This window comes from Magnolia sinica, chromosome 3 (assembly GCF_029962835.1).
Source record: "Magnolia sinica isolate HGM2019 chromosome 3, MsV1, whole genome shotgun sequence".
NCBI classification, from domain to species: Eukaryota; Viridiplantae; Streptophyta; class Magnoliopsida; order Magnoliales; family Magnoliaceae; genus Magnolia; species Magnolia sinica.
Window position 1 is genome coordinate 88,466,948 of NC_080575.1, and position 23,293 is coordinate 88,490,240.

General features: G+C 40.8%; 1 protein-coding gene across 2 annotated transcripts; it reads right to left on the reverse strand.

The window, feature by feature from the left end:
- Positions 1-4,595: 4,595 nt before the first annotated feature.
- Positions 4,596-22,951, reverse strand: LOC131240168 (probable transcription factor PosF21). 2 transcript variants are annotated; one of them, XM_058238243.1, is made up of 5 exons: positions 22,646-22,951; positions 21,207-22,054; positions 6,228-6,360; positions 5,546-5,630; positions 4,596-5,299 (listed from the first exon to the last, which is right to left on the reverse strand). In XM_058238243.1, the coding sequence occupies exons 2-5, from the start codon at positions 21,845-21,847 to the stop codon at positions 4,974-4,976; spliced, it is 1,185 nt and encodes a 394-aa protein (XP_058094226.1). In that variant the 5' UTR covers positions 21,848-22,054; positions 22,646-22,951; the 3' UTR covers positions 4,596-4,973. The 2 variants fall into 2 exon arrangements, with proteins under 2 accessions (XP_058094226.1, XP_058094227.1); XM_058238244.1 differs by lacking the exon at positions 22,646-22,951 and adding an exon at positions 22,147-22,618.
- Positions 22,952-23,293: the final 342 nt, after the last annotated feature.

Here is a 23,293-nt window from a genome sequence, read left to right on the forward strand (position 1 = left end):
CGCACTTCATGTAGCTAGTGAACCAACTCCGATGAGGAGTCATGTGAAAAGATGCCCCTGTTTCTAACATCCACTCGTCCTTAAAATCATCGTATGGCCGCCTGATAGTAAACACAGACAAAACATTACCATCACATCCACTCAATCCATCAGACGTGGCAGTATTGACCTCCCTATATGAAGCCTCAGAATCTTCTCTCTTCGATTTAGGATTTTCACAATCCTTCTTCATATGTCATTCTTTCCCACAATTCCAATACATTACCAGTCCTTTGCCCTTGCCCTTGGATTTAGATCTATAACCTGAAGAACCTGTACGTTGCTCAGAATTTTTGTCCCTCGTAAACAGTGCCTCAGAAGATGTCCCCATATCGCCGTTTAGCTTTCTCATAGCCTTCCCTTGAAGGGCTGAGATAACAGTGTCGACACTCAGGGTTTTATTCATGCTGCACATAGTGTCCTTGAATGACTCATACGACGCCGGAAGAGAATTCAACAACATACATGCTTGTTCTTCATCTTTCATCACTTCCTCTATATCCAGCAACTTACAAACCAATTTATTAAAGTTGCTAATGTGAGCCTCTAGATCTCTACCCTCTGTCATCTTAAAGTTATACTACTACCGCTTCAAGTGTAAGCGATTTTCAGAGAATTTTTTCGCATAGACATCCTCTAACTTCGCTCATAACTTAGCCGCAGTTTTCTCCCTAACGACGTTGTAGAGAACCTCATATGTGAGATATAAACGGATCGATGATAAAGCCTTCTTATCAAGAGTATTTCAATCATCATCAGTTATAGTAGACTTTCGCTCCTCAAGAGCATAATCTTCGCCTTGCTTGATTAAGGAACTCATCATCTTGATCTTCCATAACTCAAAATTATTTTTTCCTGAGTACTTCTCAATCTCATACCTAGTGCTTCTCATTATTACTAATCCTGCGGATTCAGATATGTGCCCCAACGATTACTTTGATATCACTTGTTGGGGATTTGGACTGCGGAATCATACAAATCTAGATCTAGGATAACAATCCTATGACACCAAGCACACACAAGAGAACACAAATTTAACGTGGAAAACCCTTAAGGGAAAAAACTATGGCACAAAGCGACAGATCTTCACTATGAAAATAGAAATTATAAAGAGAGAGGACTTACCCGATTCAAACAACCTCGAATCTCACCCTTGCTACACCCTTTAGAAATCCTAAAATCCTTTTAGGAACCCTTGGAACTCCTTTAGAAAGCCTTAGAATACTTCTTAATCCCGCATACACCCCTTTATATAAGTTTAGAAAGAAGTAGAATCGGAATATGAAACAAAAATCGCAAAATCTACGTTTCCACAGAAAATCTGCTTAAAATCTTTGATGTCATCGAAGGTCCATCGATGTCATCGAAAACGGAACAAAACTGTCCAGCGACCAAGGGTGAAAGTTTTCAACAATTATCGATGGCATTGAGCAACCTTCGATGTCATTAATGACTGGCTTCGATGTCATCGAAACCTGGTCGATGTCATCGACAGACCAACAGATAGATTTAAGACATCTGTCCATAACATACTGAACGCTTCACTAGCCAAAAGGCTACTGAAGTGACGTGGTAAAATGTCATTGCTTGAATACCAAGGGACTATTTCTTGCAATGTATGCTCTTTCACCGCCATTCCGTTAGCCTCCGTGTTGTTCCGTTAGCCTCCGTGAAAGGCTTTCCCATGAAATCAGCATCCACTTTAGTTAACTGGGAAACAGATTGGCTACTCCCCCTGACACCAGCCCTGTGGGTAGTGGTTGGTGCTCTGTGGGCTCCTCCATGATGTATATGTTTCATTCATTCCATTCATCCATTTTTAAAGATTATTTTAGGGCTTTATCCTGAAAATAAAAGGGACATAAATCTTAGGTGGACCGCACCACAGGAAAACAATAGTGATTGGATATCCATCATTTAAATCCTCCTAAGGCCCACTGTACTGTATATCAGACATCCAATCTGTTTATTAGGTTATAAATACCCAGATGAAGGGAAAAAACAAGAATCAGCTTGATCCAATACTTTTATGGCCCCCAAAAAGCTTTTAATGGTTGACGTTCATTCAACACTATTTCATGTAATGTGGTCTAACTGAGATTTGGATATACCTCATTTTTTGTGTAATACCATAAAATGATCTATAAAAATAAATGGACGGCATGGATGAAACACATGCATCATGGTGGGGCCCATAGAGCACCGAACACCAGCCATTGGGTGGTGGCAGGGGGAGTAGCCAATCCCTTTCTACAGACAATAAATTCTGACCGTGGCAAGGCTTCTACGTGGAAGCTATAGGATGCCAGTTTCTGATAAACAATGAGACATGGTGCACATGCCATACCTATTTCTCGAGTTAAACCCCAGATTGTGGGACCCATTTTACACGTGGAAAATTGATTACTTTTATTTTTCAACTGTCTTTTGAATTCACACCAATGATCTAGTTAGAATCCTTTATTTAGTATCCGGTTTAGGTTATGGCCCATCTATTGTGGGACCCACTAATTGGACGGATTTTGATGAGCTACTTATGTGACTTGTGATGACAATTTCTACATGCAGGAGTATGGATCATAATACTCTGCTAGTTTATCCGTTTGTGGCCGAAACGGAGGTTAACGGACTGCAGTGAAAGAGCATTCATTGCCCACTGAAGCGTTCAGTATCCAATCTGATCCCCTATCTTGGGTTCACTTCAGGTTTAAAGGAATTGCATTTTAAGTCCCATGGTGGCTCAGTACGGCTGCCACTTCAGGTCAACCCGAACCTGACACACTGAACCCAAGTTCGAGTCTCACTTTGGAAGACGCCAACCCAATTTTAATTCTGGGTTAGGTCCGGGTTGATCAAATTCAGGTCAGGTCAGGTTGGGTTGGGATGGGAATAATCACATGTATCTGGGTCATGTCGGATCAAGTATAGAGGACTTCAGGTAGGGCACCTCAGGTTGGAATTCAGGTCAGATTGCAGGTTGGGTCTTCTTGTATTCGGGTTGGGCTTGGGTTGACCCTTAAACACATGCCCTCACACCCAAATTCTTAGGGCCCATATGCAGCCAGAGACACATGAAAAGGAAGGGACGCGGATTGCTTCCTAACCCCCGCCCGGACGGTATCCGTCCAGGCAGGTCTCCGTGGGACCCACCGTGATGTAAGTGTTTTTATCCAAGCCGTTCACTGCTTTTCTCATATCATTTTAAGATACGATCCTAAAAATGAGGCAGGTCCACAGATAGAGTGGATCACACCAAAGGAAGCTGCACTGATAATGACACCCACCGTTGAAACCTTTCTATGGACCAACATGATTTTTTTTTTACCATCCAACCTATTCATCAGGTCATGTAAACGTGGATGAAGTGAAAACACAAATATCAGCTTGATCCAAAACTTCGCCAGCTCCCAAGAAGTTTTTAATGGTGTACGTTCAATCACCACTTTGTGGTCCACTTAAGACTTGGGCCTCCCTCATTTTCTAGTGCATATCTTAAAATGATCTGATAAAAGTGTTGAACGGCGTGGATAAATTACTTAAATCACGGTGGGTGGGCAGGGGTAGGACGCAATCGGCGTCCAAAAGGAAGCCCGAGCCTAGCCAGTCGAACTCGATAAGCTCGTCGAGATAGACATGAACAGGAACCCAAGATCCAATCTGCATCCAATCACGGCCGAGTTTCATATCAGCAAAGGGAAGTTCCCCCTGCAAAACTCAGGTAGTAGATTTGGGCCCATGGTCGGTCTAACCAAGTCATTGATCTGACAGCCCCCATCATGGATGGACCATTCTCAAAAAATCTGCTCAATCAGTCAACTCCAACGTTACAATTAATCACACATAAATCTTATGATTAAAAAGAAATGTATGAACAAGCCACATTCAGTGAATGGCTAGGATCTTCCAATTTGTGAGATTTTTGGGCAATGGTCCTTGAAGCTTTAGAAGTAATTCCAACACCATTCTATCTAAGCCGACATTTTTCCAAAATGATAATTGTGAGAAAGTCACTATATAAAGAATGACCACTAACATGAAATGGTTACCCAAAGCACCCTAAGAAAGAATCTGATCGGCAAACCGTCTTCGTAAACCCAGGGGAAGTAAGTTCCCACCAGCCACACAAGTAATGCATGGGATAGAACACTGCTACCCGACCTGCATGCAATGCAGGGCATCAAGAGGAAATGACTGGAAACTAGGGTTCAACCCTGAAGTTCGATCATTGCAACTTCGAGGTCTCAGGTTGAGCCCCACCTACCTATAATGACTATAAACTCACCTATTATTGTGGACAATGTAAGTGCCCTCGAGTTAAGAGTAGTTACATTTCTTCCAACTCGCTTCAAAGTCATGTAGCTGAAAGTTGGAGCCCTGACCCCCAATAAAAAATACTAAAGAAGAAAACTATGGTCTGGTTATTCCACTTCATTAGACAGGAGTAACAACTGGGGGGGGGGGGGGGGGGGGGGGCGGGGACAACAAAAGAAGAAGAAGGAGAAGAAGAGTAGCAATTGGCATTCCAATTCAATACTGCATCCAAACACCATTAAATATCACCCAAACAATAACTTTCATTTACCTTGACAAAGTCACCACAACAAAGCACAACTGTAGAGCTTCGACACAAATTAGAAGGAAAGTAATGGTTAAACATGAATATTATCTTACATTATAAACCCCTTTTCATCTTTCAAAATAATGGCGAATTCTAAGAAATAACAATTAAACCACTTGAAGAGTTGATTGGAACAAGCAATTCATCTTAGGACAGTATGAGGCCGAATTTCATAAAATGGAATTGAATTAATTGGCACCAATAAAAAATATGAATTTGTCCACATCATGCAGATGTGAATTTTCCCTACTGAACAATAAAGGCTGCAGTTAAAAGTAATAATTTTTCGACAGCTACTAACCACGAGAGCTCTTTCTCATTCCCTGGACGAGGAGCTGACATCTGATTCTCTGTGATTCGGAGATGGCAAGGGTCCTTTGTTGGGTTGTGGTTGTGATTGCTGTTGCGACTGCAGCTGCTGATGCTGTTGGTGTAGCTGCTGTGGTTGCTGCTGAGAATGGATTTGGAGTTGCTGAAATTGGTGGGCAGTCATAAGTGTCTGCATCGCATTGTTGTGGGGATAGAACTGTTGATTCGCACTGTATGATGAAGCATAATTCATCATTTGTCCCCCATTTGGAATGGCTTGGCCTGTTGCCAATTTCAAACGCTGAACCTCGTCTCTCAGTGCGTCATTTAGAGCTATCCCAAGAATTTTAAGAACAAAAGAGAGAACAACCGGTAAAAAAGAGATCAGGATATGACAGACCACTTCAAACAGCAAGCAGAACCAAACTCCAAATCAAGTTATGATAGCTCAAAGCTCACTTCAAACTCTGACAACTAGAACCTAGACTGATTTCTCATGAATGATGTCATCTCTAATGTAAAGAACTGAAAGGCATTGTCCAAGAACTACTGCATACAAACAGTCCATCGAAAACTTACCATCTTGTAGGTGAACTTGTTGCTCCATGGTTTGCAAACGTAGTTTCAGCTCATTGTTTTCAGTAGTCAGACCATTTGTGTCTCTCTGTTCACAGCAAGCCAATGCAGAAAAAAAGGGGTTCATAGCTGTACGTTATTAAGATACTTCGGAGCTCACATGTACAAGGCAACCCATGCCCAAGCCACCATACCATGTGCGCTAGCATGGCAAATAACTATCAGATAAAATCCATCCACCAGGAGGGTCCCATAATGTGGCTGGCCTGAACCAAGGATCAGATGGGCCATAGTTCATGAAGAAACTGTACCACTGAGAAATTTTCCTGGAGTTTTTCTAAGCCCTCCACCTATTTATAACACTATGGTCCACCTGATGAGTGACTGGGCCAGCCTGAGTTCTGGGTGAGATCTTCAAGGTCAGACGCACCTGGGGGACGGCTTGGATATTGCACCTCTCTGCCGCACTAGCACAAGTGGTGACGCATAGATGAGCTGTCCTTGGATATTGCACCTCTCTGCCAAACTACAAGGACAAACTTTTCCAATTTTGCCCTTGTAAATATCCTTTTTAAAGGGCGAAATGGTTAAAAATTGGGTTTAAGGTTATGTGACCAGTCCTTAACTTCATACTGAAGCTGCGTCCTTCAATCTTCTGCTAACAGGTATAAAGGGAGCAAAATACCTGTAACATGGTCAATTGAGCAGACAGTGTGGTTGCTTCTGTTTGCAGGGTCTGCACTTTCCGTTCAAGCTCTGCTATGTAGCGCATCTTCCTTTCTTTGGACCTTGCGGCTGACTGCCTATTTGCCCATATCCTATCAAATGAGAAGAAAGGTATTATCAGTAAAACATAATTATACTGTACTGTAAAATATATTACATGGAGTGCAATTTTAGTAACTATAGGAGTGGTAATAAGGAATTAGTTAAGATTGCCGACCAAGATGTTTCCAAAAATAACCAGTTTCATTATCTTGGGTCAATAATTCATGAGTAGAGAGATTAAGAAGGATGTTGCCTATATAATTCAAGCGGGGTGGACGAAATGGAGATGTGCCTTTAAGGTTTTATGTGATCGTCGCGTTCCACTCAAATTGAAAGAGAGATTTTATAGGATAGCTACAAGACCAGCCATGTTTATGGTACATGTTAGTGACAGCAAATGTGGGCCATACGATTGTATGGCCCGCCTAGATGAATGTAATAAGGGGCCATGCATTTGTATGGCCCACCTAGTCTTTAGTTTTGTCTGTGTCCTTTTTTTAGTTTATTAGGCGCACTTAATATGCACATGTTATATTGTAAGTAGGTAAGGAGTGTTTTTTGGTATTTTTACTCTTTTTTTATAACTTATATAAAAAGGGATAGGGAAAGGGGAGCTAGCATAAGGAATTTGGAGCAGATGAATCAAGCCCTTTTAGGCAAATCGTTGTGCCAATTCAGATTGGAGGAAGGAAGATTGTGGAGGAAAGTAATAGCAAGCAAGTACGGACTACAGGAAAAGGGTTGGTGGGCAAAGAAATCATTGCTTTATCGCAGGTTCAAAGTGTGTAAAGGTAATCATCATTGCGGAACAAGTTTTAAGGACAGGAGTTGATGCAGGACAATTAACCACTTGTTCTAAAAGCTCGAACTGTTAGAGTATGGCGAATTAATCTCTTTATCTCATAGCCCAGGCCCCGCATCTCATAGGTTAAGAACTCGGCCGAAACCCCCTCGTGAGCCCCAAATCACATGGGTACCGCCTCACACAGGCCGTCCACCCCGAGTGTGTCCCCGCATCTCACAGGCCACCCCACTCGAGCCCGGTGTGAAATGCACATTAATCACCTCCGGTGAGGAGTCTCGAACACGAGACCTCCCCCGTGGGCCCCGCGCACCCCGAGTGTGCCCCTACATCCCACAGGCGACCCCTCTCGAGCCCAATGTGAAAATGCCCCTGCATTAGGAGTCGCATCACTTTGGGTGATGGGAAAAGAATTCAGTTATAGAAAGACATCTGGATTGGGGAATGCCTGCTTTTAGAGGCACTCCCATCCCTAGCAAGAGTTGCTCTAGATTTGGATGTGACCGCAGACTAATGTTATTGATACAGAAATGAGGTGGTGGTGTGTTCTCCTCCCTGCCGAAGGAACTTAATGGATGAAGAAGCAATGGAGTTTGTTCATCTCTTGGAATGGCTACATTGTCTGAAGGTGCACTAGGGTAAAAAGGATTCCATGGTGTGGTCTTAGGAAATGTCAGGCTGATCCTCTGTTCGCCCCTTTTATGGGTTGTTGGGGCAACTAGTTCCGAGTGAAGAAAGTAGTCTGTTGGCCTTTGTATGGTCCTGCAAATCCCTAGTTGGTGGGAAGAAATAAGATCCTCATCATTGACAATATACAGAACAGACTGATGGCAATTCCACTTGTTGTATAATGTGAATGAGGGCAGCGGAATCAGTGGACTGTTTATTTATCCATTGTCCCTTCACCCGAAAGGTGTGGGACAAATTTATAGCCTTCTTTGGCATTCCGTGGGTGATGACAGGCTCCATGGTAGGAATTTTGCTAGCGTGGTCTGGGGGAGGTTTAAAGAAAAAGGAAGCGGCGACACGGAAGTAAGTCATGACGGTATTGTTAGTCTCTTTAGGGGGAGAGGAATCAAAGATGCTTCCAAAACAAAAACAGATCAGAGATGGATGTCTATAGAACGGCTAAAATGAACACATTGGATTGGATTTCTTGTTTGAAGGATTTTGACCAACATGCATGGTCGTTCCTAGAGGGGTTGTAATCTTATTAGCTTTGTAAATTCTAGCTTGTAAATTGAGCATCTCGCTCCCGTTGATTCAATGTCATCAACTTTCACTATATATATATATATATAGTCCAACTAGTTGGACATATACCTAAGGTCCAACTAGCATAGGAAACTGCCCTTAATTAATGTTAATAAATGACAATGTAAAGAAGGAAATGGGGTTGCTAGCCTAGGTGAACCCCACCATGGTGTTCATGTGAAATCCACCCTGACCATCATCCGCGTCACCCCATTTTAGCCCTTAGACCCAAAATTCAACCTCATCTGTGATTAAGGTGGACCACACAATTAGAAATAGCGTACAAAGCAAAGCTCACCTTCCAAGCTATTTCCATTTTTGTGGCCCACTTGAATCATAGGATAGACTAATTTTTTTAGATCTGCGCCTAAAATGGGATTACACATCTAATGGCTGGAATGGATCTCACCCATCACAGTGGACCCCTTCAAAAATCAAAGACAGCACCCAAAGCAAGGTGAAATAACTCCTCTGCTTGGATGTCACTTACCAAAGTGGGAAGGATAGAGTATTAAAGGTGTTAGTGTTTCCCTAACCGTAGGGCCCACCTTGATGCATGTGTCATATATCCACACCGTTTATTAGTTTTTACAACTCATTTTAGGACATGGTCCCAAAAATGAAGCAGATCCAAATCTTAAGTGGACCACACCACAGAAAATAACAGGGATTGAATGTCCATTGTTAAAAACTTCTTGGGGGCCACAAAAGTTTTGGATCAAGCTAATATTTGTGTCTTCCCTTCATCCAAGTCTGTGTGACCTTAGCAACGGGTTGGATGGAAAATAAACATTACAGTGGGCCCTAATCAGTTTTTAATGTAGGAATCCAATTACCACTATTTCTTGTGGTGTGGTCCCCTTAAGATTTGGATCTACTTCATTTTTTGGGACCATGCCCTATAATAATTTGTAAAAAAAATGATGGATGGTGTGGATATACAACAAATACATCAAGGCGGGTCCCACGCTAAGGAAAACACCCACTACTAGGTAATGCCTATAACAATTAATCCGGTCCCAATTTAGGAAGTAACGTCTGGAGGAGTTAGTTATTTCATCTTGATTTGGACACTTACCCTTCAATTTTGAAGGGGTCCACTATGATGGGTATGTGAGATCCATTCCGACCATTAGATGTATAATCCCATTTTCAGCCGAGATACAAAAAACTAATCTGTCCTATGATTCAAGTGGGCCACAAAAATGGAAATAGTTTGGATGGTGAGCTTTGCCCTATACACTATTTCTAATTGCATGGTCCACCTTATCGTTTGGAAGGTGAGCTTTGCCCCGTACACTATTTCTAATTGCGTGGTCCACCTTAATTACAGATGATGTTGATTGTTGGGTCTTGGGGCTAGCATGGAGTGACGCGCATGATGGTCGTGGTGGATTTCACATGAACACCACGGTGGGGTCCACTCAAGCCGGCAACACCATTTCCTTCTTTACCTTGGGGCATTTATTAACGTTGAGGGTAATTCTCTATGCTAGTTGGACCTTATGTATAGTCCAACCAGTTGGTCTTGAGAGTGCCTATATATATATATACACACATCCAGCTAGTTGGCATGTGGGGGCCACCATGGTGTTTGTATGACATCTCATCCATTCAGTAAGGTTGTCCCACCATAGAAATAGTATGCCCCAAAAATCAGGACGATCCAACCGTGACAATGAGATGCTCTACGTGACTGTGAAATTTTTTGGTGTTGTTTCATGGTTTTCTATGGTGCACCCCACCTAATAGTTGGATCAATCTGATTTTTGGAGCATCTCATTTTCATGATGGGATAATCTTAATGGCAGGGCAAGATGTTGTACAAACACCATGGTGGGCCCCACACAAGCTAGTTGGACGTGCAACTGGTTGCACGTGAGCATTACTCTATATATATAGGGACGTACAAACCTAGTTTTCTCTCTCCATTCTCTTTTTTCTATCTCTTTTCTTCATCTTTTTTATTTCCTTTCACTTTTACATAACTCTACATGGTATTAAAGTGGGTTTTGTTCAAATGTACACCGCTTTCTCTTCTATCTCATAAATTCTTCTTTTTCTTTTCCTCTTTGCTCTTCATCTCTCTCTTGTACTAAAAGTTCTCCAAGAAACCTAGGGTTCCTTCTTCTTCTTCTTCTTCTTTTCTTTTTTTTTTTGGGTGTGCCAGGCCTTTGCAATGGTTTGTGTGTGAGAGTGTGATTGGTGTATCTGTGATCACTACTCTTCTCTTGTTCAGTTGGAATGTGTGGACTGATTGTTTCATCAGGTGCGGTGAGTAGATCATGTAGAGAGTGCAACCAAAGTGCAACTGAAGAGTTCTTAGATATGGAAGAGCCAACTCTCATTTGTGTAAGCACAATGGAAATCTCTATAATTACTTCTAATGGAAAAGAAATGTGATCAAAGATCGAGGTTCCTATATCCATATGATTTTCAAGGGGCTCAATAATCTCTGTAAAACTAAATGGAGAAAATTACCCCTAGAAGTCTTAAATTGATCCAAGTGTTCTTAACGGCCAAAGGCAAATCAAAATACCTAACTACGAAGAAACTAGATGAAAGTAAAAGCACGTACTATCAGTTGATCCAGGAAAATGCTTAAATCACAATATGGTTGTGGAATGGTATAGAAACATTTGTTAGTAGAAATGTGACGTTTCTAGTTACTGCAAAGGGGGTGTGGGATGCATCAATAGAGATTTATTCATCCGATAAAACCATCTCTCATACATATCATTTGTTTGAAGAAAATTTTGCATCCCAAGGGGAAGTCCCTTGGTGAATACTATTCGAAACTTAAACGAATGTGGGAGGAGTTGAATGTGAACAATGTCAGCAACGCGAGGAGTTCCATGTAACTAAATTCATATCCGGCTTAAAACCCGAATATGAGCTAGTGCGTATGCAGATCTTAGGTGGCAAGGATGTTCCATTCCTAAATGAAATTTATAATCGCCTTCAATGTGTATCTCTTGGCTCTGCGGGTAGAGCCAGTGATAATTCCACTTTGACATCATTTGTTGAACGAAACGGATGTGGAAGTCGTGACAGCCAAGGTAATCAAGCTGGTCGTAGTGATGCAGAGGGAGGTTATGGACCTAGTAAGTGTACTCACTATGGGCTTGCAAATCATGTTGTTGAGAAATATTGGGACATCCGTGCTAAGCCAGCTTGGTAAAATCAAGCATCTTATTTTGGAGAAAAGTGGATTTCATTATGTTGATTATAGACCTACAACTCAACAAACAAGTACATTCGATAACATAGTCACACTTACCAAAGATGAGTACTCCAAGTTCTTAAAGAATCAACCTATCTCCGCCGCTACTTCCACTTGTATAATCAATCACATTCCTGAACTCCAGTATGACTTGTTTAGGGTCCAACCATCCAAGTCCTCTTCTCCATAGGTGGTTGACTACAAGGTCTCTGACTATATGTCAGCTGAGTCCAATGCCTTTTTTCCTATATTGATACATTGATGTCAAGTTCATTAGTCACTTGGGCTAATAATACCCGACCCCAAGTATTTAGAATGGATATTCTTCATCCAAGTTCCTTTCTTTTGTTGTCATTTGTTCAATTGTTCTCTATGTACCTAAATTTCCTCTTAGCCTTATGTCTATTAGTTAACTCACAAAATTACTTAATTACTCTGTGATTTTATATCCTTCAACTTGTGTTTTTCAAGATCTAAAGACAAAGAAGAATATTGGTGGAGAACATGAACATGGTGAACTTTACAATCCCGACCGTGTAGTAATTAGAGCAGTAGCACAGAACGTCTCTCCTTACCATTGGCATTATCATCTCAAAAACCCATCCTTGAAGATTCTTAAAAGTGTTACTCCTCTATTATCGTCTATGTCAGCTTTAGAATGAGATATGTGTGAGTTATATAAGGATCATCGAGTAACTTTTCCACCGTGTGGAGAAGACCAGTCTAGTTCTATTTGCTTTGGTTCATTCAAATGTTTGGAGACATGTTCGAGTCTCTGGCATGTCAAGGAATAAGTATTTTGTTACTTTTGATGATAATTTTTCAAGAATGATTTGGCTTTATTTAATGAAAGATATATCTAAACAGTTCTCCATTTTTAAATCTTTCATATGGAAGTATAAAATCAAATTAACTCCAAAGTGTGTGTTTCGTTACGATAATGCCGAGGAGTATATATCCAATTCTTTTAGCTTGTATTTATCTGAAAATTGATATTTTGGATACTGCACACACTCTATGACAAAACGGAATCATATAATGGAAAAACCGCCATTTGCTTAAGGTGACACATGCCTTGTTGATTCATATGAATGTCCTAAAAAGAGTTTAAAGTAATACAATTTTAACAGCATGCTATATGATCAATAGAAATATTATCGTCGTCTCATGTAGTTTTGTTTCCAGGTGTCCCAAGAACCTCATTCCACTAGTTCACCCATTCCTAATATTGAGGCTACACTCACAGTCTACTCACAAAGAAAATGAGGAGATAGTGCCGCAAACCATGATGTGCCATCCATCATGTCTTATTGCGAGCCTGTTGATCCACTCACTTCGCCCGTATCTCATGATTCGTCTAATATCCCTATTGCTCTAAGGATGGTAAGCATGTCTGTACCAACAACCCTATCTCTCTAAATTTGTTTCTTTTCATTATTTGTCTTCCATCTTTCATAAAATTACGTTGTCTTTGTCATCTCATTATGTTCTTAAGTTATGCAGCCTTATCACATAAGGAGTAGAAACAGGCTATGGCTGAACAAATGGTTGCACTTCATCAAAATGACACTTGGGAGCTAACTAATCTTCCAGCCAATAAACGTAATATTAGTTGTCACTTGTCAGTGGGTGTAATATTGCTCCGAGGGTGTATCTCCTAATTTGTTTGATCTCCCAATTGCTCTGACGAAAGGTAAGTGTGTCTACACCAACAACCCGATCTCTAAATTTGCTTCTTTTCATTATTTGTCTTCCATCTTTCATAAATTTGTGTTGTCTTTGTCGTCTCATTATGTTCCTAAGTCATACGAGGAAGCTTTATCACATAAAGAGTAGAAACAAGTTATGTGAGAATAGAGTTGCACTTCATCAAAATGACACTTGGGAGCTAACTAGTCTTTCAGCCAGTAAACATAATATTAGTTATCAATGGGTTTGTACCATTAAATTTCAGCCTGATGGCAAAGTTGAATGAATGAAGGCTCACTTAGTTGCTAAGTGGTACACTCATAGTCTCAACATCGACTATATCAAAACCTTCTCTCTAATTGACAAGCTTAATTTCATTCATGCCATTCTTTCTGTAGTTGTTAATCATGGATGGCCCCCCAATTTCAGCTCGATGTTAAAAATGCTTTCTTAGTGATCTCACAGAGGAGGTTTATATGGAGCAACCATTTGAGTTTGCTGCTTAGAGGGAGTCAAATAAATTCGCTAAGGTTGTGTTGGCCTATGATTTTTTCAAAGTCAATTGATCCCTCTGTCTTTATATATCACTATGTCTTCATACAAAGAATAGCCTCTATCTGATTGTCTTAGTTGTATATCTAGATGACATTGTGGTTACAGGAAGTGAGAGTAAAAGAATTAAGGATCTTAAGAAGTATCTTCAATGTAATGTTGAGGGTCAAATATTGCATATTAGACCCCAGTTATTACCGGATTTTACGAACATAATACTGTTTAACGGCCTGTTTTAATCGTGTTTGTGATGCAAGGTGAATTGACGAGCAAGGACTGAAAAGGATGCTAAAAGCATGGATTTAACACTTAGGAATCATCAAGGCAAGGGACGGACTCCAAGGGACTGAGATCGATGATTTTACATGGCCGAGATTCGAGAAAATCATGTGCTTTATGCTAAAGAGGCCTGAAAGTAATCCAGAATGCAAGATCACAGGGTTCCCACCATCTGCTCGGCGCGAAACTCTATATCCGGCCTAAGGACCACAAATTAACCGTACACGTCAAATTTCAGCCCTCAGATTCATATGGAAGTGGCCCAACGGACAGATCAGCCCATGAATCTCTGATTCGGGGCCCACCTGAGATCTGGATATGCTTCACATTTTGTCTCAACCCATTAAATGACGAGCCAAGACAGAAAGATAGAGAGGATTTCTCATGACCATCACCGTGAACCCCAACTGAGTTGGGTGTGCATGGTGCACAAGTGCACCAGATGTGCACGGCATCTCCAAAAGGCATGAACACGCCAAGTCCCGTATCTTATTAAAAAACGGCAATTGTCGTTCCTCTTACGCAAACGGTTGCACGGCTTTTTGCGGAAGCTAGTGGGCCACCATCATGGCCCACATGATCAATCCACACCGTCCATCAAGAGCGGGCCCTGAAATCGACCAAAACCTAATCAATTCCTTGCAACATGTAAACGATTAAGAATGCAAAGACCGGATGCTTCCGCCACATTGATTAATGGTGTGGTCTACCCAAAGCTCGGATCCACTTCAAATTTGGAAGATTGGCCCAAATAGACCTTATGAATCTAATGATCGACGCTGATTCACCGAAAGATCACCGAGAGTGGGCCCCACAAGGTCCAGTGCAACTGCCGTGCACAAAGCCAGCGTCCTCAAGTTCCGGACACTGCTCGGCTTTTGTGGCCCATTGTATGATCTTGGTGGTGATTGGTTGAAAGATCTGCACCGTCCAAACTATTGGGAGGGAAATTTAGACCCTTCCCACGTTGTCAGAATGCCCGAACGTGATTGCAGGCTGGTCCAAATCTCATCCAAACACAAACCGGTCTTGTGGTTTTGCTGCGACAGAAAACGTTGCTGTGCGTAAGAATTTTTGGATTTTCTCAGCGTAAGCAAGGTCGATTCCTTGCAACCGACCTCTCCACCGTCTTCTCTGCTTATAAAAGAAAGAGAAGAGAGAGAGCAATCAATTCAATCCTATCTGGGGGACGGCTGCACAAGAGAGAGAGATAGTTAAGAGTTTTTTTTAATTTTTTTTATTTCTTATTTTTTATGTTTCTGTTTAAGAGAGTTAGCCGGATCATGTCGGGCTAAACCTCTTAGCTAGGGCTAAGAGGTGAAGCTTGTGGCATGATGGGAAGGATTCTACAGCTTGATTAATGTTAGATGAATTGATTTTGAGTATAGTTTGATTATAAAAAATGCTTCTAGTTTTTAATGGTTTGTTGCGACTAAAATTACAATAGATCTGCAATGACTTTGTGTATTTCCTTTTCATTATTTTTTATTGTGAAGTTAGGAAGCCCTGTTGTTCACCATCGCCCCTTGGAGACGGTTGAATGATGGAATCCTTCCTAACATTCATACATCTCTCAGATTGGCTATGGATTGATTTAATTCTGTTGTTTAACTTGTCTCATGGGCATGGTTTTGTGATGGAATCCATTCTAATTTACATCCATCTTATCTTTTGAAGACTAGATCAGAAGAAGTTCAGATTTGATTTTCATGGTATATCTTCCAACTGGATGAAGATGGGACTCGAAGTCCAGTTGAGTTCATAAATCAAGCGTAGATCTCCCTGATCTCTACAAGTGGATCCTTGGCACCCTAGTTTCCTACCTTTAAATTTCATCAGTTTTAGATTAATATTTTCACCATTATTCCTTCAAATTCACTTGGTTTAGATTTCATCTCATTCTAGTTCTAGTTCAAATTATTTTCAGAATACGTACAAGGTTCAGTCCCTATGGATTCGACCTCGGTCTTACCGAGTTTATTACTACATCACAACCCCATACTTGAGGTGTGAACATGTAACTTCCTAATAAAAGATTTGGTCATCTTCAATATTTCCTTGGGGTAGACATTGTCAAATCAAAGGAACGCATTAATTTATCTCAAAGGAAGGCATTAACTTATCTCAAAGAAAGTATGTTTTAGATTTGCTCACAGAAGTAGGCCTTCTTAGTAAAGCAAGTTGATATACCAATGGATCCAAATCATAAACTAATTAGTGATTAAGGGAAGTGGTTGAAGACCTAGGTAGGTAGAGAAGGTTCGTTAGAAAACTTGTCTACCTAACAATTGCTAGGCCAGATATATCATATTCTATGAGTGTGGTAAGTCATTTTATGAATTCTCCTAGGATGCCTCACATGGATGCAATTGTTCAAATTCTATGATATCTTAAAGGAGCACCTGGACAAGGAATTTTATATAAAAGAGATAATCATCTTCAAGTTACAGGGGGTACTTTAATGCAGATTGAGCAGGCTCCTAGACTTATAGACGATCTACTACCGGGTACTGCACATTTGTGGGATGGAATTGGTCACGTGGAAGAGTAAAAAGAAAAGTGTTGTAGCCCGATCAAGTGCAAATGCAGAATATAAGGCGATGGCTCATACCATTTATGAACTCGTGTACATTAAGTAACTATTGTAGGAAATAGATTTTGGTGTGAACTTACCATTGCAGTTATTATTCGATAATCAAGCAAGCTCCCATAGTATAAATAATTTGGTTTATGATGAGAAAAACCAAACATATTGAAGTCTACTGTCATTTTATACTTGAGAAGGTTTCTAGTGATGAAATTTCTATATCGTATATCCAGTCTCAGGATCAACTTGTTCGCCAAAGCTCTTGGCCGCAGTCAATTTGCACGTAATTAAGCTAGGCACTAATGGCATCTATGCTCCAGCTTGAGGAGGATTATTAAAGATTGTGGACGTGGGGCATACAATCCCATCTGGATGAATGTAATAAGGGGCAGCACAACACCTGGTCTTTAATTTTGTCCATGTGGCCCTTTATTTAGCAAGTGCACTTAATGTGCACATGTCATATTCTTATTGTAAGTAGGTGATGGGTATTTTTTATATTGTTTGACTTAACATAAAAAGGGAAAGAGTGCGGGCATACAATCCTACTCCATTCTCCTTTCTTCCTCTTTCTATTTGCTTTCACTTTTACTTAACTCTACAGTACAAAATCTTGGGCATTTAAGGAACAACATGTTTATAGGATGAGTGTAGCTCAGTGTTTTCAGTAGCGCCCGTAGCGTAGCGGTAGCGTACGCTACGTAGCGTTACAAATAGCGTTTTTCCCCTGTAGCAAATAGCGTTTTTCCCCTGTAGCGTGCGCTACAGGGGTCGTAGCGTACGCTACGGATACGTAGCGTGTAGCGCAGGTAGCGTGCGCTACCTGTTTGGTATTTTATTTTTTTTCAGTGCAGGAAACAGTGGTGAACTCACACCACAAGCCAAACTTAAGTTAAAAAAGAAAAAACCTAATTCGAAAGGGCTTCCACCCCCAAACCGAAGCAGCCGACGCAGTTGCTGCCCCCACCCTTCCATTTGGAGACCAAAAATCCTCTCACAGGGCCAATTCAACGCTGCCGACATTGCTCCTCTCCCCACCCTTCAATGTTGAGGTCGAAAATCTGCTGTCAGGCGCAAACCGATGCTGCTGACATTGCTCCTCTCTCCACTTTTCAATCTTGAGTTTGAAAAACTGCTTCCAGAGGCCAACATTTGCAGTTTTCACTGATTCAATCTCATCTTGAGACAAAAATAGGTACGCTCCTTCCTTTTTCTTTTTTTCTTTTTTCTTCTTCTCCTCTTCCTTCTTCTCCTTCTTCTTCTTCCTCTTCTTCTTCTTCTCGAACTGCTGCGGTTGCAGCCGCAGCTGCAGATTCTTCTTCTTCTTCTTCTTCTCTCTCTCTCTCTCTCTCTCTCTCTCTCTCTCTCTCTCTCTCTCTCTCTTCTTTCCCTCTTTTCTTTCGGTTTCCCCCTCTCTTCTTTTTCATTTCCGGAATAGACTGCGTGGCTGTTTCACAACCACGCACTTATTATTATTATTATTATTTTGTGTTCTGCGATGCACGTTAAACAGTGCACTTGCACTATTTTGTTACACGATCCGCTGTAATGTTTATTTTCCATCTAACCTGTTAATTGGGTCACACTGACGTGGATGAAGGGAAAACACACATGTCAGCTTGATCTAAAACTTTTGTAGCCCGCAATAAATTTTTAATGGTGGACGTTTAATTATTATTGTTTCTTATGGTGCGGTCCACCCGAGCTTTGGATTTGCCTCATTTTTGAGCTCATGCCCTAAAATTATTTGGCAAAATGGATGGACGGTGTGGATATAGCACATTTATCACGGTGGGGCCTAAAAAACTTTGACACTTGTGTGCTATACTTCACAATCCGAGTCCCGCCTAATTCGGGCCCTTAAAAAATTGTACACGAGACATGTATTAACTTAAAAATGATAAGACCCTATCTATCAAATTCTTACTATTTAATATTTATCTCATATATATATATATATAAATTAAAAAATAGAAGTATTGTGTAGCTTATGCTACACGCTACAGAGGGTTGAACGTTACGCAACACGCTACCGCTATTTAAAACACTGGTGTAGCTAAAACGAGAATGTTGAGATATATGAGTAGCAAGACAAGGAAGGACAAAATTTCAAATGAATGCATTCAAGGGAACTTAGGAGTAATACCAATAGGTAATAAGATGAGGGAAAGTAGACATAGATGGTTTGGTCATGTACAACGGAGACCAAGAATTGCGCTGGTTAGGAGTGAATCGGTACAAGTTCAAGACTCTAGAAGGGCAAAGGGAAGGCCCAGAAGGACGTGGGTGGAGGTAGTAAGAAAAGACTTGATTACCTACAGTCTAACTAAAGTTATGGCTCTTGATAGGGTGGAATGGCAGAAAAGGATTCATGTATGATGTAACCAACCAATTAGTAGGGAGAAGGTTTAGATGATGATTATGCTAACAAGAAAATAGAATATATATATATACACACACACACACACACATATATATATATCCAGAAAAGAGCAGCATTTTATTTTGTAATTTCCACAATAGTCAACTTTCTAAATAAGATTAAAGAATGAACTTCCATGATGTGCAGGTAAAAGAGTAAGTCCAGTGTAAATCAGCTAACGTACAGACATGATACAGCATCAACAAGCACAAAACCAACCCCGGCAGTGTATCAGCAAATAACTTAACATTCACAAGGGGAAATATCAACAGGCACCACTGAACCACAACATATTTATGGCCTCCTCTAAGCTCAAACATAGTGCAGAGGGATGTATACTAAAGCATTGGGCATTTAATTTGCTCACCACTGGAGACATCCTAGCGGTTGGCTAAAGCTCAAATTCCAAAGAAGCAGCAAAGGTAGTCTTACACGGGCTGGGCTGGATATGAAGCAAGCTCCAACAAGAAGGCCAAAAAAACTTCAAGCTAGACAGGCCCCAAAGCAAACAAGATGGAGGTACAAGCACTTCAAAGCAGATTGAAGGGTACCCAATTGGGAGATGGGGAGAGGGAGATCAATGGATGAAATAAAGGGTGAATGTCCTCCAGTATGCTGGTCCATTCCTAACATTAGGTCCATTGGAGAAATTCTCTATATTCAGGGGAAGCAAATTTTATCAAAGAAGCTAGCTAATTTTGGTGTTGGAAGTTCAACACTTGAGAAAAACAAAAAGGAATTGTACTATTGTAATCACTCTTCTTCTTCTTTTTTTCCGATCTACTAGTTTATTATGATACTATGGGAGTAAGACTGAATAAACACATTACATCCACCATGGAGATGATACTCAAGGGACTATGTGCTACCAATAGGCCTTCCAACTTCACAATGGTTGAACCGGTAATGCACCCAAGTGTTTTGATGATTGCAGAAATCTTCTGATACAATATTTCCATTCTTTCTTTTCTATGCGTACCAAAAAAATTATTATAACCGGAGAAAACTCTTACGATGAGGATGATAAGGCATCATCCAAATACAAATGAGAATAGTGTCCCCAAGAACACATAAGAAAATACCTTGGAAGTATTTACTCCACTCAATAGCCATCCATTTCGCTTTGATTTCAGACCACATCCAACAAGCACGACCAGTCCCAAAAAGTCCTGTTGCTTCGTGCCAAATTACCCATAAGACAACAAGCAAGGATATCCCTAGAGCTAGGACCTCCTTTTACACCCGTTCCTCCCCCGTGCCAAGTTCTTAAGAGCTCACCAATCAAGGACAGCATGTCTAGGAGCCACATGAATTTCCATCAAATCGTTTGCGCAAAGGAGCAATGCATAAATAAATGGTTCACTTTCCACATCCTTAAGGCACATAATGCAACCATTTTGGATTATCACCTTTCCACTCCACAAGTGATCAATCAGGGGCACCTCGTTTTTACTCACATTGTCTATTGTTTAATTGATATTAAAAAAGAACACGAGTATCAAATGCTAGATTCTTGAATCATAAGTTAGGTCTGGTTAGGTTGACAAACACCCTTCTTAGACAGACTGGCATGCAAATGAAAATACTACTCAAACAAACTTGGATCAAGATCAGACATCGGACACGTTATAAGACGCAATAGATTATCACTGGAATTGATGAGCAACCAAATACTTGTTAAACCAACCATACCACCAAAAGATGTGTTGTAACATCTAAGGTGTGACCTATATAAAAAAAATTTCACAAAAAAAAAAAAAACACTGAACTACATGGAGCTATTTAATAAACAAAAGAACATTTAAAAGACGATACACCTGGGGTAAACCTGGAAACAAACTAGCATTAAACATTCCACATTTCACACCTGGGGTAAACCTGGTAACAAATTAGCATTAAACATTCCACATTTGGATGAAATAGTACCAAAGCGAAGTAAAGCCATGTATCAAGAATTGCATATTTTATCCTAAAATATCATAATTGAATATTGTAGAACTATTTCCATTGCAAAGGAATCTTCCTGCATTGTATAATTTTAAACAGCATGTGAAGTTTTTTCCTTATTTAAAATGGCCTGGAATGTACCTCTTTGCACGCTTCGGATCGATAAGAGCAAGATCAGCAAGCTTTGATGCTGACATGGCTTTCTTCTGTTCAACCGATGAAGGACCTTCTGTACCCGAAACAAGCATCTCCGGCTTGATTGAGGTGGATCCATCCATGGATTGGCTATGTTGGTGCCTAATCCTCGGCCTCTCGCTAGGACCCGCAATCATATTATTGCCTGGAGGAACTGCCGCTGCTGCCGAGGACTCACCAGATGTAGCACAAGATGAGGTAAACTTCTCCATGTCAATGTACATTGAGAAGAGATCTTCCTCGGTATCATCGGACAGTGAAGGACCATCGGCAGAACCCACAACACCAAGATCACTGTCAAAGCTGATGTCATCAGGAAGGCCAAGAATCTCGGAGTGGGCCCGCCTGTGACCACGGTTCTTAGGGGGGAAATCCGGCATCTGGCTGATGTCATGGCTGAAACGGCTGGACTCAGTTGACATTGAGTGGCTAAAATGACTGGATTCTGGCAATTTAGGGAGACCAGATGAGGGCGAGGATTCACACTTTATGTTTAAAGAGTTCGTCGTTGAGGGAAAAGCAGAGTAACGACCTGAAGGAGGAGGCAGACCACTGCCCCCATGGCCTGGTGATTTATCCTTCTCCATCAACAAACAATCCTCAAGTACTAGCCCGTTCAATATCAAACACACAAGTACATAACAAAAATAAACAAATAAACCCTAGAAATCAGGGCTTTTCTTTAGCTGATTTAAAACCCAAGTCATCTGTCCAAGCTGTCCATGCAAGAAAAATGCACTCAAAAGAAGAGAAGTAAATGAATCTGTGATTCTTCTCGTAATGTGTCCCAAAACCTAGAAATCAGAGATATGAGCTTTTAGCACATAGGAATATGCAGTTCAGAAGCAGGAATTATAAAATTCCTCTGTGAATTAAACACACAAACCTTCGTATTGATGGTGAACTTGCAAAACCCTAGAATTCAGATATCTTTTTTTCTCAACTTCTAAACTATGAAAGCAATCCGTTACAAAGAAAGCCAAGCAGCCAGACGTCCAAAATTTCTACACCAGTAAGATCTGGGCTTGAACTGCTCAGGAAGACTTCATATCAAAGGAGACCTTCTCAAAACCCTAGAAAGTGGACTTTTTCAATCTCTACATATGAAATTCCTCATTCCGGGATTTTATTTTTATTTTTTAAAAAAGGCCTACCGAAATACTCTCCTTGTAAAGTTGTACACAATCAAAACTTCAGAAACCCAAGAAATCAGAGATCTAAAAAATGCCTCTACTGACGGGCAGAGATTCGTATCATGAGCTTCGCTAATGGAAATCTTACGATACGATGATAAGATAGAAGGGGAAAAAACCTGAAAATCAGGATCGCAGTTTAAGACGGAAAAGGCGCGTGGGAGAGCTGAGACTCGAGGTAAAGGGAAATACCTTTTTTCTTTAAGAAAACGGCCTATAAATTTATACAGATCTTGATATTTCTATTCCAGTGTAGAGATCTTCGGAGATGGTGCAGGAAATGGAAAAAAGAGATCGAAACACCGAGAAATCAGGGATCTGAGCTTTTCCGGACCGCTAGAGGCTTCCGGTCTTGGAAATCGCAGCGAGAAATGACAGTTTCTCCTGATTCTTTGCCCGTTTGAGCCTAAAAAACGTCGAACCATGGAGGAGATGAGACTAGGGTTTGATCGCATTTGAGAGAGAGATCTGCGACGAAGAAGGAGAAGAAATGGAAGGATCTACGGCTACGAAAGGACTTTTATAAAATACTCCCTCCTATTGTGTAATTTAAGTTCCAGTACATTTTTTAAAAAGCTTCTTATTAAGCTGTTAATGATTAAAATACCCTCTCCACTGAGGCTCAAAGTTGGGCGGCTTCAACCCGACCGACCCGTGTCTGAACCGACGTTGGGTTAGGCTGGGGCAAAATATGTCAAGTCCGATCTCAAGCTTTGGGCTATACAAACACCAACCCGATAAAACTTAGGTTGGGCTCGGGTTGAGGTCTTAGGTTGCCCAACCCAACCCGAACCCGATCAATATATATGTTACTTATAAATTATAATTAAGTATGGATCG

Coding starts and splice junctions, on each gene's coding strand:
- LOC131240168 (XM_058238243.1), bottom strand. CDS start 21,847: ATGGAGAAGGATAAATCACCAGGCCATGGGGGCAGTGGTCTGCCTCCT. Junction 6,361..21,206: donor GATCCGAAGCGTGCAAAGAG/GTACATTCCAGG, acceptor CTCATTTGATAG/GATATGGGCAAATAGGCAGT. Junction 5,300..5,545: donor ACAAGTTCACCTACAAGATG/GTAAGTTTTCGA, acceptor TTCTTGGGATAG/CTCTAAATGACGCACTGAGA.